General features: G+C 42.1%; 1 protein-coding gene across 4 annotated transcripts in view; it reads right to left on the reverse strand.

Annotated features, from left to right (window-relative positions):
* The window catches only part of ARID5B (AT-rich interaction domain 5B), a 179,186-nt gene that overhangs the window by 87,855 nt on the left and 73,819 nt on the right, over nucleotides 1–17,512 (reverse strand). For all 4 annotated transcript variants that reach the window (XM_083439911.1, XM_083439910.1, XM_083439909.1 and 1 more), the window contains exon 4: nucleotides 7,709–7,939. In XM_083439911.1, coding sequence (XP_083296037.1) covers nucleotides 7,709–7,874 — 166 coding nt within the window. In that variant the 5' untranslated portion in view covers nucleotides 7,875–7,939. The remainder of the gene's footprint in view (nucleotides 1–7,708; nucleotides 7,940–17,512) is intronic.

The raw sequence follows: 17,512 nt of genomic DNA on the forward strand, positions 1-17,512 counted from the left end.
GTCGCTTAGAGAATGCAACTATTTTACACATTACAATGAACAACAGGATGTCAAAATGTGCAAATATTTATTCTGAGATTATGGGAAGCAGGGAAACAATTAGAACGGAAAAACATTAAGAATGAAAAAATCATTTAACAAAAGCAATTATACGTGGCATTTAAATTCTCTGTCTTCAAATTATTATTCCAAATCATACTAGAATCTGTCAATGACCTATGTGTGCGCGCGTGCTTAAAGCAAGTATATGTATTATTTCACAACTAAAATCAATCATTACAAACAACATCTGGGGATCATTAATAGCTTATTCCACAGCTGGATTAACAAAATAAGAAAAAGGCTTGACCAAGAATTCAAAACATTTCCAGATTTCTCATTTAAAAACCCACTCAGATTTATTCTAACAATGATGGGAAAGAACTTTTCATATATACATACAGCATATAACGTTGCCATTCATTAATCGTCACTGTGGCTATGCCCCATTTTTCTGTTTTGTGAAAGACCTGCAATATTTAGCTTTGGAGAGTTCTGGAGATTTGCATATTTTTCAGACTGCTCAGGATGCCACAGTAAAGCTGCATCTGAAGAGGTCACAGAATTCAAATAAGTACAAACACTTTTCGTATTTGGGTTAAAACAATATGATAGGTATAGAACTTCCATAGACAGAAGCAGTATACCCCTGAAAACCAACTGCTGAGGACCAACAAGGGGAGATTATTATCCAGCATATGAGCTCCTAAGGCACCTGACCTTTCAGAGAAAACTTTCAAACTAGTTCAGCAGCAGCAACAACAACCTGGGTTTTAACTCACCCTCTGAGTTCCATTGCCAGCAACCAAGATTCGTACAATGGAATTCTCACGTTACATGCTTGTGCAAAGCGACCCAGTTTACAAAAACAATGAGAAGAACCACAGAACGTCTCAGATTCAAGTCCAGCATCGTCATATAGGGCTGAAACCTTGGGGAGCTACTGCCCGTTGGGTGTACCAGACTTTTTCAACCTCGGGTCCCCAGATGTTGCTGAACTACAACTCCCATCATTCCTAGCTAGCAGAACCAGTGGTCAGGGATGATGGGAGTTGTAGTCCGACAACATCTGGGAGGCCCAAGGTTGTGAAAGCCTGGTGTAACACAACATGGAGCTAGATGGACCGATGGGTCTGGCTCTGCATGAGGTAGTTTCCTTTGTTCCTCTGTCGACTGCTTCACCTGTGCACGATAATCATTTTATGACTGCAGTTGCATCAAATAACGTGCGTATATCACCTCAAAGACGGTAACTCTAAGCAGAGACAGTTCATCTACGTGTTGTTTGGTTTGTTTGTTTATTACATCTATATCCCACTTTTCCTCGAAGGAGCTCTAGGCGACATACCGTATTTTTTGCTCTATAAGACTCACTTTTTCCCTCCTAAAAAGTAAGGGGAAATGTGTGTGCGTCTTATGGAGCGAATGCAGGCTGCGCAGCTATCCCAGAAGCCAGAACAACAAGAGGTGCGTCTTATGGTCTGGTGCGTCTTATAGAGCGAAAAATATGGTACATTTTTCTCCCCTGCCCAGTTTTGTTACTCTTACAACAACCCTGTGAGGTAGGCTGGCCCAGGATCCTCCTGGTGAGCTTCGAGGCTGAGTGATGTGTGCCTGAGTCTCCCCCAGTCCTAGTCTGACGCTATCAAGAGCGATGAGAAATAGAGGAATGTGCTTGAATGTGTGAACTGAGCCTGTGTCAAGGACTTGTAAAATTTAGGTACACCATGCAGGGGACATAGCTTACTGTCCTGCCTGTCTACTCTTTATTTGCATCTAGTCCTAAGAAGTCCTCCTTACGGCTTAATCCATGGAGCATGTACTGGAAATTAACGACCCTTACATTTTTCATTTCCCTGACTGAGCAGTAAAGTACGTACATTTTCAAAAGCTTACTCAAGAATATTAACCAAAGGCTGAATCATAACTAGCTTGTAAAACTTCTCTGCTAATGCATTACTGTTTTAAGAGAAATTACTAGCTTATACAGGGGAAAAAAGCAATCTTTTCAGGGGTACTTTACCATCCAAGCTGATGTGGGTGTTTGAGAGGAAATGAGTGCATGGATGGAGTCTAGTCATGCGTGAATGCAAATAAAGTGGGATCATGATGAAAAATCAAACCCCCTTTGATCTTCTGTTTGTGGCCTTTCATGTAAAGGGGTGAAGTTGCTACTAACACAGCCCTGCCTTCTGGTCAACTGGGAAAGAGCTGGTTCTTATTAAGCGAGGTGGAACACTTTCGGACCTGCAAATTTACACAACATTTTAATGCCGCAAAGTCTTCTCTCAAATCTTCATTGCATTTATTCATCTATACAGCAAGACAGTGGAGGCAAGATCACCAATATGATCGCAGAACTGAAGGGAGAGGAAGACCGTACAGTATTAACATATTGTATCCATGTTAATAGTTTCCAGAAATGGCCTCTATGAGTAAAGGTAAAGGTAAAGGGACCCCTGACCATTAGGTCCAGTCATGACCGACTCTGGGGTTGCGGCGCTCATCTCGCTTTGTTAGCCGAGGGAGCCAGCGTTTGTCCGCAGACAGCTTCCGGGTCATGTGGCCAGCATGACAAAGCTGCTTCTGGCGAACCAGAGCAGTACACGGAAACGGGGTTTACCTTCCCACTGGAGCGGTACCTATTTATCTACTTGCACGTTGACGTGCTTTCGAATTGCTAGGTTGACAGGAGCAGGGACCGAGCAACGGGAGTTCACCCCGTCGTGGGGATTCGAACCGCCGACCTTCGGATCGGCAAGTCCTAGGCTCTGTGGTTTAACCCACAGCGCCACCCGCATCCCTTTCTATGAGCAATATGCAGGTATAAAGACACTCGGTTGCAAGTTCAAGGGTAAATTCTGGAGAACCTCGGCTATCCTTGGAAACTTAGCAGAAGCTCTTTAGTGAAATAAGGCAGCAATGGCTTCCTCTACCATTTCTGATTTCCTGGGCAGTGCAAATATGCAGGAGACGGTTGGGTGTATTCTAGGGTTTACTCTCTGTTCCCACAAGTTAATGATGCAGCTCTGATGTGGTACATCACTTGCATGCAGTTAAGACTGGCACATGGGGCAGAGGAACTCAGTTGCAGCTCCCTGCACAAGGATTGCCAACATAAGGAAATACTTTTCAGTGGCAACTATGGATAGGGCTGTTCATTTGAAGCAACACACAAAGCCTGCTTCACCAACATTACTTTTTCTATGAAGTTATATTTCTTATGTTTGTACATATGATGTACCCATGAACAAACTCAGCCTACTTAAAATCAGTGGCTGAGTTTACATGTTTTCCTTTCCCCCGTGCATCCCGTTTTCCTTTTCTGTCACATCTGTCAGATTGTAAACCTGTGGCCAAGGGTTGCCTTATTTTTTAATCTCTGCACAAGTGCTTAGCAAATTTTAGATGCTTTATAAATGGCACTAGTAAGTAGTACTGATGATTCATGCATTTGCTGTGGTTATTAAAAAACCCTGGCCACAATAGATTATTGTCTGGTAACAGTGTTGCTGGACTATTGACAAAACTAATTTGCCTTCTCTCATCACTTTCTGGGTTACTCATAGCTTTACTTCTCTTTAGCAGGGGGGGAGGGGGCACACAATATTTTTCTATCTCATCTTTAAGTTCCTGCTCTTTATGTTCCCCAGTTTAGAACAGAGAGGGAGGAGAAAAAGTAATAAAAGAACACAATGTTCTCATTTAGAATGCACAACTTAAAAAAAACAACTGGGGAAAAGCTTCATGGAAAAATCATTTCTGTTAAAGCTTTCTAGCAAGGATACAGATTCGTATGCTTTGGAGAAAATCTTTTGTCAAAATGGTCTGCCTATCTCATTTATAACAACCTGTATCCGTCACAGGTCCTGCAACCCACAAAGTGACTCCAGCATTGTCCTGTAAATATTGTAAATAAATAAATGTTCCAGCAATGTTTGGTTCCTGCCTGAGTATTTGGCATGTTGTGATCTTATTGTCAGAATGCTCTGCATCATGGACTTCTGTGTTCTTTTAGATGTGACTTGAATGCTGTAGTGGTTTGAGTGTTGGGCTAGAGTCTAGGAGGCCTGGGTTCAAATCCCGACTCGGGCAGAAAGCTCACTGGGTGACCTTGGGCCAGTCTCCTTCTCTCAGCCTTATCTACCTCACAGGATAAAATGGAGAGGGGGAGGAACTATGTTTGCAACCTCAAACTCCTTGCAGAAAAGGTGGGATACAAATGGAAAAATAAATAAATAAGATAAAATATATACGTTTTACTCTTGTTGGTTCTTCCTACTCCCTCATATTCTCCATCCAGTTCCTGAGATTTCTTATGTCTAATCTCTGTGATTATCTATGGCTCCTGCAAATTAAAGGGCATCTAGCCAATTACATGTTGCAAGAATTTCCCTTGCATTCCTGCAATCAAGTCCCCCACTCTCAGATCTGATTGATAAGCAACAGTACCTTCAAGTAATTGATTTATCAACCGTACCACCCTGCCTGTGTTTAGATTTAAGCTGCCACCACTTTATACATGCGACATCAATCTACATGGTATCAGTGTAAACTGTTTGCGTAACCCAGTGCAGCACATTTTATTGACTGTGGGGGGAGAATAAAAGAGTACTTTATCAGCTGTATCCCATCAATGTTATGAAACTGACACAGTGCATTTGGTATTACAGGGTCGCAATTATACTGGAGCACTAGATTAGACACAAACACACACACCAAAAAACCCCCAACCCCTAACTTGTTCAGCAGACCTTGCAATCTTCAAGTACGTCATGAGTGCAATCCACCAAACAGAACTACTGCTCATCCTTCATTAATCCCAATGAGGCCTGCACTGAAGAACGGCTCTTTTTGGTAAAAACAAACATGCATGGGTATGGAACTGAATCAAATTTTAACCAGGGGTGTCTTATAGTTTCTAATTTGGATAAGAGGAGTTTGGATTTGATATCCTGCTTTATCACTACCCTAAGGAGTCTCAGGGATGCGGGTGGTGCTCTGGGTTAAACCACGGAGCCTAGGGCTTGCCGATCAGAAGGTTGGCGGTTCGAATCCCCGTGATGGACGCGAACCCAGTTCACCAGATTACGAGTCCACCACTCTTAACCACTACACCAAAGTCCAAACAATTACAAAACAGGAAGATTTGAGCCTTGATCGCAACACAGCATGGGGAATCCATTTGTGAAATAGTTTGATGAATGTGAAAGACGATTCCTCTGAATTAAACTGTGTTAGGACTGCACCATAAAATCAGAAAAAGTTGCACTCATAGGTAGTTAAATCTTAAAACAGAATGTTTGTACATCTGTCTAATGGGAGAAATGTGGACTGAGTCACACTTGCCAGGATCACCTTGGAAGCATGCAGAGGCCACCAGAATATCTGAACAGAGGCAGAATTTGTGAGAACTCCAAAAGGACTGCTGCAGCCGTGCAAATCATAGTGCCCACATGCACACTCATCATGTGGTTGGCACAACAAGAAGGCATTGCTGAGTCACAAGTGCAGCAGCAACAAAAGCAGCAGCAGTTACTGCACCCATTCCTGAAGGGACACCCTCTAAGTGTGGACCAGGCCACCAAGTATATCACCATAAAAGTGTGGCCTTTTCACAACAGCAAGACAGGAGAAAACTCCTAATCCTTTGCCTCATGATCGTTACCTTATCTCATCTGCAACGGCACACAATGTTACATTCACGTTCGCTGCCCAGCTGAAACCTCAACAAGCTACACACAGGTCTCTCTCAAATGCAACTTCGCTTTTCAAAACTTGCCAGCACTCCTGGGCAGAACAAGGCAGATCAATTTTGAGTAGCAGCCCGGACTGCGCAGCTGAGCTTACAGAAATCAAGCACAGTGCCATTGGTGCATGTATATAGAGTACCAGTGATGATGAAGGTATAGCACTGGTTGTATTGTTTTCTTCGCTGCTAGCGTATTATAAAACACCAGGAAAAAACCCCCAGGGGTGCTGAAACACTATCCAAAACAAAGCAGTTAACGTTACATCGAGCTTGCAAATAACATTACATAGTAATATTATTAAAGGTGATAATCAGATGTGGGAGCTGTGACTGTTATCCCTTTGTTATAAGTACAGCTTATGATAATTATGATCATTAATTCTGGTTGGGCGTGTATATGCTGTGGTCTGCTTTCCTTTTGTTGTTACCTGAACATCTTTGTTTATCTCATGCACTATGGGTATGACGTGTGCAGAGAGAGAGAGAGATGGATCGATGGATGGACAGACAGAGAGACATAGCATTTAGGCATACAAGCAACTTTGTATAGCCAAAGCAGAGTCGTGTCTCACAGATCTGTGGCTACAGTTTCTCAGAAATAAATTTCACCACAATCAATCAGACTTAATTGCCTTAAACAGGATAGGTGGTAAAAGCCAGATTTTTATATTCCATCCCAGATGCAGGGGGATGGTAGCTATTTAAACCCCAAGGGGTACATTCCTTTGTGGGCAACCTTACATGAGCTGCATGTCAATGGTGGGTGGGGCCAGAGGCAGCAAGTGGGTGGAGCAACTGTACTTACCTTTGTACAGTAGGGTACATCCCCCCATCTCTCCATCCTCTATCCGGGGAAGCAAGAGGCATTACCACAGTTCAGTGACACATTCCAGCAAGGCAAAGGCACTTGAGGACACGGAATAGAGCCAGTGAGGGGTGTGATCATTGGGATTTCTTAAAGAAAACCCATTTCTCTGCCTGAACCTTCCTTTTACAATTGTTCAGGACATTTCTGACCTTGTTCAGAGTGCAAGGGGCAAATTTTGAGATTTGACATTTTTATCAACAGTCACCTTGAGCGCATAGGGGAGGCCACATATAAATCTTATTAAATAAACCCATGGAATTAATGCAAATAAATGAAAACCAGCAGAAGGACAGCAGGAAACAAAAGACGGGGCATATCTTTTCCTCTCAGATATTTCCTGAAAATAATTTCATTCTTTGCAAAAGGCTTCCTCCGCACTCCCCCACTCCCCAAAATGATCTATATTACAAAGATTTATGGATTTCATATCTCAAAGTTCTTCCTCTGAAAATTGCTGTAAGCTATACTGGTTTGCCCTGAGCTGTAGTTTTTATCCACTCAGCACTATGGCTAATGAATCTTGATGTTCATAACACAGGTAAACAATTATAAAAATTACAATGCATCAATTACTTGAGCTATCTAGGGTGTATAAAGAACACATGCACTGACACACATCAAAGAATTTTAAGTCCCTTTCTACATGGGGGCTTCTGAATAAGAAAATATGACAGGCCAGAAAGAGTAAGTAAATCAGAACAATGGCCCCTCAACACAAAACAAGTTTAAGAACAAACAGTATGGAACAACTTTCAAGGAAGGTTAGCATTGCATCCAACCAAACACCTCTTTAAATTCACATTGGACAACTAAGCAACACATTGTTTTCTCAAAATGCTTGTAATAAGCCTTAAAATATAAAGACTACAAATAGTCTCTGAGTGGAGGTGGAATATTGCTGATGCTCAGCAATTCAAATACGTATACGCACCTTTTGTTATTTCTGAAAGGTTTATCCATTATTACTGCCTTTTACCTCGAAAAAGGAAGGCAAAATGTCAACAAAGTGGTTTTAACTTGCAAGAAGTACAAGAGGCAAAGCTACTTACCAAACTCATCGCATATGCAGTCATTTTCAATAAGAGTTGGGTGATCAAAGGTATCTCGACAGTAGAGGATTTGTGGGTTTTTGCTGATTACGGCAATGCCCCCAAGGGCTAATACAAACTGGTCTGTTAGGATGGAGGACGGTTTGCCCTGTATGCGCTTCAGCATGGAACGATAGCGACAGTATTGTGGGTAGCTGAGGATCAGCACATTTGAATCTTCGTCATCCTCACCTGCAAGAAAAAATATTGAAACCACTGTTACTTATTGCCCCAGCTGTCATGTTACCTTTAACATAAAACAGGTATCTGGAGGCAAGTCAGATTCTCATTCCAAACCCTTTGCATTGATTTTGGGATGTAGGAGACAAAACAGATGTAGGATGTGGAGCAATGCTACCTCCTGATATTCAATCCCCTCCCTCTGCCTCCGATTTGCAACCTATCAGCCTCCTGCAATAATTTAAATTATATCAGATGCATCTACAGAGGTTTCATTGCACATCAACTTGCATGGACCAAACATGTTAAACAGTCTACTATCACAAGTAGGGCACGTATGAAATAAGAACACATGTCCTGAAATAACTTTTTTCTTCTTTTTTTTTTTAAGGATGAGGCTGTTAATCATGTGCCAAAGCAGACTTTAGCATTTTTCAAGTCACATATTTCTCCCATCAGAAACAGCGCAGCCAGGTCTGGAGGGTGCAAAGTATCAGGGAGTGTAGGAATCATACAACATAGAATGCAGTCTCTAATGCAAAATCCAATATATTGCACAAAACCCAGAGAAAGTGGTTCCTCATTTTACAACAACCCAAGTTTCTAGTCCATGTGAGTAGAACTTTAAGTAAAAATATGAAATTTAGCTTTTATTTTTTTACAGTTATATCCTGCCTTTCCTCCAAGGAGCCCAAGGCAGTGTCCACTCTCTGTTTTATCCTCACAACAATTCTGTGAGGTAGGTTAGGCTGAGAGACAGCAAGAGGCCCAGGGTCACCCAGTGAGCTTCATGGCTAAGTGTGGACTGGAACCCTGGCCTCTCAGGTTCATGTCTGACACTTTAACCGCTACTCTACACTGGCACGTGCATGGTCTTGGAATTCCGCTTGGGAACTCTGGTGTGAGACCACGCCCCTGTCCCTGATTGGCAGGCATGTGAGCATGTGTTCCCTTAGTGTCTGGATTTCAGTTTCTCATCTTTCCAATCTTAAATTCAGTCCCCATGTTCCTGGAGCAATTTGCGCTATATTAATGAAAATTCCCCAGCAGTTTAGTGCGAACTTCTCCCACGATACGCATTCTTACGCAGGGTTAACTAGCACACACATTTCTGCAAGCTATTTTCAACCAATATAAAGCATTTTTGTATGTTATTTTCACCAATGTATGCATTTTATAAACACTGTCTTCTGATACATGCATTTAGTTCAGAGTGGTTTGAGAACTGCATTGCAAAATTCAGGGAAGTATGCATTTTGAAAGATAATTGGGTTTCGCTTCACATATTGGTTCGAGAAGTGCAAATTAGGTAGTATCTCACTAAAATGCAGATAAAACTGAATTCTTCCCCCAGAACTAGGCCGTAGTTTTGTTCTTCACTTGACACAGGTGGTGTCATTACAGTATGATTCTCACATATTTATAAGATTCACATGTATTCAGATTACTATGAGCTTTCGTCTTAAAAAATAAAACAAATCTGACTGATTATGAGATCACTATCCATTATCATACCAATATCAATGCCAAGCAGAAAGTGACAGGCCCATTGTACTTCTGCAAAAATTCCTCGTCTGAAACCGGAACCCTCTGATATGAGTAATCTCTAATCAGCCCTAAAAAAAATTTCTCAATCTGTGAACAGAAATCATGAGAGTTGGGGGGAAATGACAAGTTTTCTTATTCTCCTTTCTTATTCTTTAACACTGTTGCCAAAATGTTTTCAAACTTTCGGGCTTGAAATAAATACAATTTTTTGAAATACAAGCTGGGAATCACAGACGTCTAACAAAAGTCTATATAACATTAAAATCCCTAGGGGGCTGTGTCAAAGTCCCATAGAGCCATCCCAGCAACAAAAACAGGGCTTCAAGCTATAAGCAATTCACTGGTGTGATCTGACACAGGGGAACAAAAACCTGTATGCCGTTCAAATCTCCAATGCCATACCTGACTCGCATACATAAACCAACCTGGTGCACACATATTACAACTTGCAAGAATGCCACTTTTAGACCTATTCTCTGCAAAGGAATCACTTTTCTGAGTACTGTGCCTTTTATCCTCCCACAGAGCGCACAGAGGAAACCAAAACAATTCCATGATCTGCAAGTTCAGGTCATATATTTTGACAGTGTGTCTGAAAGGCAGGCACAGTGAAATCTGTGAAATTTGTTGTGGGGAAGCAAAATCTGGTGATCGCAATTTAATCTAGTGTTTACTTGCTTGAGCCTACAAGGCTACAGAACTGTAGTCATAGCACTTTCTCTCTTACTCCCAGACCCCACCAAACATGACAACTCTAGACAGTCCCTGCAATCAAATTTGTTCTCTTAAGCTAAGCGGCTGGTATACATTTTCATTCTGCCTTTTGTCCAAGCGAGTTCAAATTGAGGAGTGGTCTCCTCAAAAAACAACCCTACCACAAGTTTAACTTAACTCGGAGAGGAGCAAACTGTCCAAGACTACCCAATGAGCTCCAGAGTTGAGCAGGGAAACCAAGCTTGGGCACCCAGCATGCAAGCCCACACTGCTCATATCTCAATGGCAAAGCATGTGCTTTGAAGTAGAAGATCCCACATCCTATCCCTGGAACCTCTAATCAAAATTATCTTGTGTAGCAGGGCTAGGAAAGACTACAGCAGGGGTCAGCAACCTTTTTCAACAGGGGGACAGACCACCGTCCCTCAGACCGGATTTAGAAGGCGACTGGGCCGGATCCGGCCCCTGGGCCTTAGTTTGCCTACCCCTGGACTACAGTTTCAAACTTTGGAGAACCACTGCCAGCCAGAAACCTAGGCTAAATGCACCAAGCGTTAGATGACTGGCGCAAGGCTGCTCCTCAGATCTTTTAAGCTTTAGTGTGGACTGCTAGAGGCACAGATTACAGGCCTGGTTAGTACAACACAGTGTGCTCATACAGGTACTGCTATCTTCAGCCTGGAGATGAGACACGGCACTTTCCTTATGCGCCAGGATGTGGTCAGTTATGTGTTATTTGTCAAGGTACATATAAATGTCTCATATGAACCTTTGCTACAAACCACGAGTTTCCAGTAAAGCACATGGTAAAGTGACTGTGTAAAGTGCTCCTCGCTATTTTTGTGGCATTTTAATGACATTTTAAAGCAACGCGGTCACTAAAATTAAATTTGCTTGCAAGGCTGATCAATGTTGTTTTTTGTTGTTGTTACTTTTAACACGATTCAGAGGTACAGAAACAAAATGGCGGGGGGGGGGGGGAAGGCCCATCGCTGAATGCCAAGCCTAACCAGGCAATAACTGTGTCCAAATAAGTGCTTTGTAAAGTATTTTCCCTCCTTCCTTTATTCACAAACGGTTCAACAGATCATTCTAAGGAAGGACAAAGAAAGGGGTAAACTGCACCATTTGTTTAAGGAAAGCAAATAAAAGGTTCTTGGAACAAAGATTTTCTTTCAGCCACACCTCTGTGAGAGAAGAAATCAAAGACCTATTTCTGCCAAATGTGTGTGTGTGTGTGTGTGTGTGTGTGTGTGTGAATAATACACAATCCAGGCGCAGGGAGAAGGACATTTGGAATCTTTCAACATATTCCAAATGTCACCTAACTGCAGTGATATATTATTATATGCACTCTGTCAAGATGAAACAATTGGAAATAATTTGCTGCTGGTATAAGCTAGAATTTAAATCATGATTATCGCTTTCTTGTTAAGGTGCATGACTGAAAAATTAAGTCCTTGCTGAAGAGGCATGTCCAATATCGTGTCAGCTTCTACCACGTCACCTGCAGACGGTAGAACACAAGACACACACCTAGAAGGAAATACCTCCAGGACTTAAGGCTGAAATGTCTCCTAATCTTGTGTTCACATCGTAACTGTTCGTTTTAATAACCTCTTTCAGGGTCAGTCTTTCATTCATTCATTTATTCATTCATACGTATATACAGTTACCAATTTATCTCAACTTCAGAACCGATTTCTAGACAACAAGCAAAACTGCAAAGCAAGGTCCTGGCCTGTCATTCTTAACTGAGGCTAGGGAGGCACTGATCAATTTATACAGTTTTCATTCAGAGGGGAGAGGAGTTACTGCAGTGAAGATTCGTGTTGAATTTCATGTTCACCGTCAAGGGAGAGAGCACAGAATAGTCTCACCAATAAGGCAGACTTTTTCAAATCAATATAACCTTTTTTTTAAAAGGGTTAGGATCCAAAAAGAGCTAAACTGCAGGCATATCCAGGAAGGATGATTTACTTTCTTCACTCCTTGGGATAGCAGACCCCTGTGCCATATCATAAACTACTTTTGAAAGTATCCTCAGTTTCGAAAGCAGCCTGCCATTTGGGATGAGGAGCTGCTGGAGATATAATAATAATAATAATAATAATAATAATAATAATAATAATAATAATAAAGAAAGTGTATTTTAATAGTAGTAGTATTTTTAAATTTTGATTTCAGCTGTAGAGGCCATGCTTCCCTAAAGGCAAAGATCAAATTATTACCTTGGGCACAATCTACGTCTCTTGAGCCAAATATTCACTGCTTGAATTACAGGAGAAAAAGTAGGTGAGGCCTCTCCTACAAGCTCCACCATCAAATAAAAGTTCCAAATAAAAGTAGCCAGGGTCTGACCCAAGGAAAGAGGCTGTATACATCCCCCCAAAAAATCCTGCTACAATTTGAGCTTTACGTTCATTTCAAAGTGGGAAGATCTCTATATTTAAGTGCCTAGTGCAAATAAGTCCAACATGGGACTAGGCCAGCGCCATTGCTTGGATTTCCTTTTCTCCTTCTGTGGCTCAGCAGGACAGCACACAAGGAAGAGAATAAAATCTGAAACAACACTGCCTAAGTATTGCTGAGTCTTGTTCACCTCAACTTCTTCCCTAGAGATGCAAGCATACAGAGGCGGTATTATCTCTCCTCCCCCAAATTCCATGTAGAACCTCCAACTGGGCCTGGTAATTTGGAGGGTCTTAGAATGAAGCAATAGTCCACAGTTATTCACTATGTGTCCAGAAGGGAGGCAATCCTACCATGAGGTGAGACATGGAAGCTGCCTCAGGTAGTAGATTGTGGGTGTCATGAAGGATGGTAGAATCAGAGACAGATCTAATCCATGGGATACACAACATACCCCGAACTGAACAGGCATTGACCATGCTAAATAGTGAAAAGAGGATGATATTTAGATCCCTCCCTCACCGCCCTCAGGAACCAAAGTGTCTTTGACTGTCCCGGTCCTTACAGTCCATGAGATGGGAAAGTTGAAAAATGGGCCGTTGTTTGTGATGGGATGTCTGGCAATCTGGATGAATTGACAGGTAACAAGCAATGAATGCCCAAGTAAACTTCTCCTGGTTTCATTACAGATATGACCATGCCTACAAACCAATTTGGGCATTAAATTAAACTGTGTATAAACATGCTGGGGCAGTGAGAGGATGCTGCCAAGCCCCACCCACTCCAGCACATCACCTTCCAGGAGTTTACATGCAACGAAGAACCTCAACTCTGTGGGATTCTAAATCATGTGGGGAACCTGCACAAGTGAAGGAGGCCTTCCACTTCAGATCTTTGCCCCCAAAGTTGCAGAGGGCTGTGAACTTGAGAAAGATGATGCCCAGAGGGGGTGGGACCTGGCAACACTCTCCACCTCACATGGTTGCTTAAGCGTGATTCAGTTGAATGACCTATTAGAGCTAAAATGAGTGTTGAAAATGGCCCTCTCTAGAGGCAAGATCTGAACTCGGGTGAAAGTCCAGCACTTTTTCCACTAAACCGCATGATGACCTTCAAAGCAGCCCAGAACAATTCACCAAAGTTTGGAGGGGGACGGGACACACACAACAGTATGAATTCCTGATCAAAAACTGCTCACAGATCAAAACCTTCTCACAGACTGAACAAGGAAATACATAAAAGTAGCTTGCTTTGTTTGTGTTCGGAAACATCACACCATAATGATTATTGCTAACCGCCATAATCTGCTTTTAACTTCAGTAAGCTCCCCCCCCCTTTTATTTTTTTAAAAAATACACACAAAACAATCTTCACACTAGGATTTTATAGAGCTGGGTGGAAAAAATATGCATGTTCCTTCCTGCACCTAATTACCCCAGCTACAAAAATCTGCCAAGTATTCTGCCCTTTCGTTCTTTTAATCGTATTAGTGCAAATGCATTCCGATGCCAATAGAAACAAACATGTAAAGATCTCTCCTTTATTTGCTGAACAGATTCCAAATATGTATTAGACATTTTTTAAAGGAAAAACTCCCAACCTATATTCTCCTTTTCCAGCTACAAACTTGGAAATGTAACAAATCTCTCTCTCTCTTTTGCATTGTATTTCTGTGGAAAATAATATACACTATCAAGAACTAACCAGATGATAGAAAAAAAGCTGTTTATTGATTGTATTCATTATTCCCTGTCTATACAGAGGATGGGAACCAAGAGTGTTAAAGTAAGGAAAGGCCATGGTGGTAGAAGCACACCCCAAATTCAGTCCCTGGCATCTCCAGGTAGGACTACAAAGCATCCGATTTGGGAGCCCGTCACATGAACAGGAGCCACTCCAGAGTGGTACCTTCTGATACTTTATTACATCAGATATTTCTCTCTTTGAGCTCTCTTCTTAAAAATAAAATAAAAAATAGTGTTCCTAGCAACGGAGCCAAGGCAAAACAAGAACTCCATACACTTGACATAGCGCCAGCCTTTAGATATATTGATAATTATATTGACGTTTCTGTGTTGTTGCTATTCTGCTGTGACACAGAATTCTGTTTTCTAATTAGGCGTTTCCTATATTCTGTTTTTTCTTGTTGAGGGGGAAGGGCAAAATCAGAAGAACAATACTGTGCAGATAAGAATACTTGCATCTGTTAGTATCATTGCCAACATTGTAATGTGAACCAAGAGAAGAGGGGGAAATGGTGAATATAATTTCTCAGAAGGTAATTTTCCTTTCAGCCTAAGTACTCTTATTCATCGCACAGTTACTCAATGATTTCCTGTTCTAATTACGAGACATTATACAGAAAGACGTTTGTGGAAGGGGACTGTGTGAGCGCCTCAATCTAAAGAGACTGAATTGGCTGTCGGTGTTTAAGATTCCAAACTTGTGCATCAACTTTATCAGTCCTCCAGTTCCAGCTTCGTGTGACGTATCCTACCACAAATCTAAATCTCTCCCAAGGCAGTCGAGTTAGCACAAATTTATACATCAAAGCGAGGAATACACTTGCAGTTAAACTGATGGCTAAAATGTACAGTTACACACAGAGACAAACACGCACATCTTGTTGGCTTGTTAAACCAAAAGCAAGCCAAGAAAGAAACGAAAATATTAAAAAGCAAAAGGTAATTAAAAGGAAGGAAAGGGTTGGGTAGGAAAGTGAAAAACAGAGAGAGAAGAGAGAATGGAATAAGACTGCCCAAAATGTAAATGAATAGGCCACAGTTATTATTACTGCTGAATCCTGTGACATAAATTGTGTGTCACTATTGCACTGCTGTGGCTATTTTGAGAAATGGCTTGTACTGTAAGTCAGCTGCTGACGCCACACCCTTCACAATATGTTAATTTTTGATGCAGCAATCAACTGAAGCAGTCACTGAACAGCTAACAAAATAGACACACATGGAGGAAAGCTTTAACAACAGAACAGTTATTTTAGTATAATAACACTATTCATTTATTTAAACCAAAGAAAGACCAAGTGTTTAAAACGTCCCAGCCTTATAGAATGTATTTTCATATATGAAAACAGATCCTTTAAGCAATGCAAGCATGTGTCAGGGACAACAGGGCTAGAACTGGCAGCTTCTGGATCTAGTGTCAACAATTATGGTGGCGAAATGTTTTGGTGGGGTAGATGCCCATGTGTATGCTTGTGTGGTCAGGCCTCAAACCCCTCTCTAAATAGGAATACAGCTGAGCAACATTGACCCCTGTGATTGGCAGTCAGTACAAAGCCTCCAGATTGGCCAGGACTTATATAAACACTGGGAATCTGGCCTTTTGCCTTTGGCTTCTCCACTGTTTACAGCTCACACTGAAGACTGAGGGACTGAAGGGATCCTAGCTGCACACCATTCAGGTCTAGCTGTGGGTATCCTACCTATAGTACCCATTTGGCCCTGGCGGCACAAAAGGAATTAGATGCAATAGAAAGTTTCATTGACAGGTGAGCTTGCAAATTAATGGAGCTGTCCGATATAACAACCCACATAACTGAGGAAGACAAAGCTTTTAGAACATCAGAACATAATTTCCTGAATAATCACCAAAGGGACTAGCACCACTGTCTTCCTTTATTATGCTTTGTCAGCAAGGTTTCAGTGGAAGGGTGAATCACAAAGAATTAATCTATCATTGATGGTGGACTAGCTGGTCACAAACGAAGAGGCAAAGACCTGAATGGAGGCTGAAGATGCTACTAGGTAATGAACCTTTTCCATGCCCAGCCTTTCACTGAAGGATTCCTCCTTTATCATGTTGCATTTGGGCACACCACCAACTCTTCTCAGCCAGGTGTCATCTCATGCTAACTTACAGTGTGATGTGGTTTGCTGCAATCTTTGCTTCTGTCCTCTCCTCTAGCACCTTACTAGACTCAGCAGTTTCCTTCATTGACTCCCTTACTTTATCTCGCCAGCCTTTCAAGCTCTTCTTCACAGACATGTACGTCACACTGGTGTCCCAACAGTAAATGACTTATCAGTTGACAATGCACCGATGAATGGATGAGCTGTCTCCACTCAGAATTATGATGTGGGGGTTGAGATCAAGTGTCATGAAAGCTCCAAAGTGTTTGGTCTACGATGGCTGTTTCGGAAGTGCAAGTCATCACTGGTGATGCCAGGGTGTCAGACATGTGCTATGATAAGCAGGCATGTGTGAACTCACCCTAGGCTTTGCTTCCCCCGTTTTCACTCCATAGCTGTAAAACTACACTAAGGCAATCTGCCTTTACTTCTCTCTCTCCCACCTCACTATCCCACCCCTGATTTAGACACTCTCTCATTTACTTTAATCAAAAGTGCTGCATCATTGACAACAATGCTAGTACAGTGGTAAAGTAAAGGTAAAGGGACCCCTGACCATTAGGTCCAGTCGTGACTGACTCTGGGGTTGCGGCGCTCATCTCACTTTATTGGCCGAGAGAGCCGGCGTACAGCTTCCAGGTCATGTGGCCAGCATGACTAAGCTGCTTCTGGCGAACCAGAGCAGCGCACGGAAACACCGTTTACCTTCCCGCCGGAGCGGTACCGATTTATCTACTTGCACTTTGACGTGCCTTCGAACTGCTAGGTTGGCAGGAAAGTACAGTGGTACCTCGGGTTAAGAACTTAATTCGTTCTGGAGGTCCATTCTTAACCTGAAACTGTTCTTAACCTTAGGTACCACTTTAGCTAATGGGGTCTCCCACTGCCGCCGTTGCGTGATTTGTGTTCTCATCCTGAAGCAAAGTTCTTAACCCGAGGTACTATTTCTGGGTTAGCGGAGTCTGTAACCTGAAGCGTCTGTAACCAGAGGTACCACTGTATCTGCTTTTGGCTGAACCACAGTTTGAGACTGAGATTG

The sequence above is a fragment of the Podarcis tiliguerta genome (genome assembly GCF_965153285.1).
Source record: "Podarcis tiliguerta genome assembly, chromosome: 5".
NCBI lineage: Eukaryota > Metazoa > Chordata > Lepidosauria > Squamata > Lacertidae > Podarcis > Podarcis tiliguerta.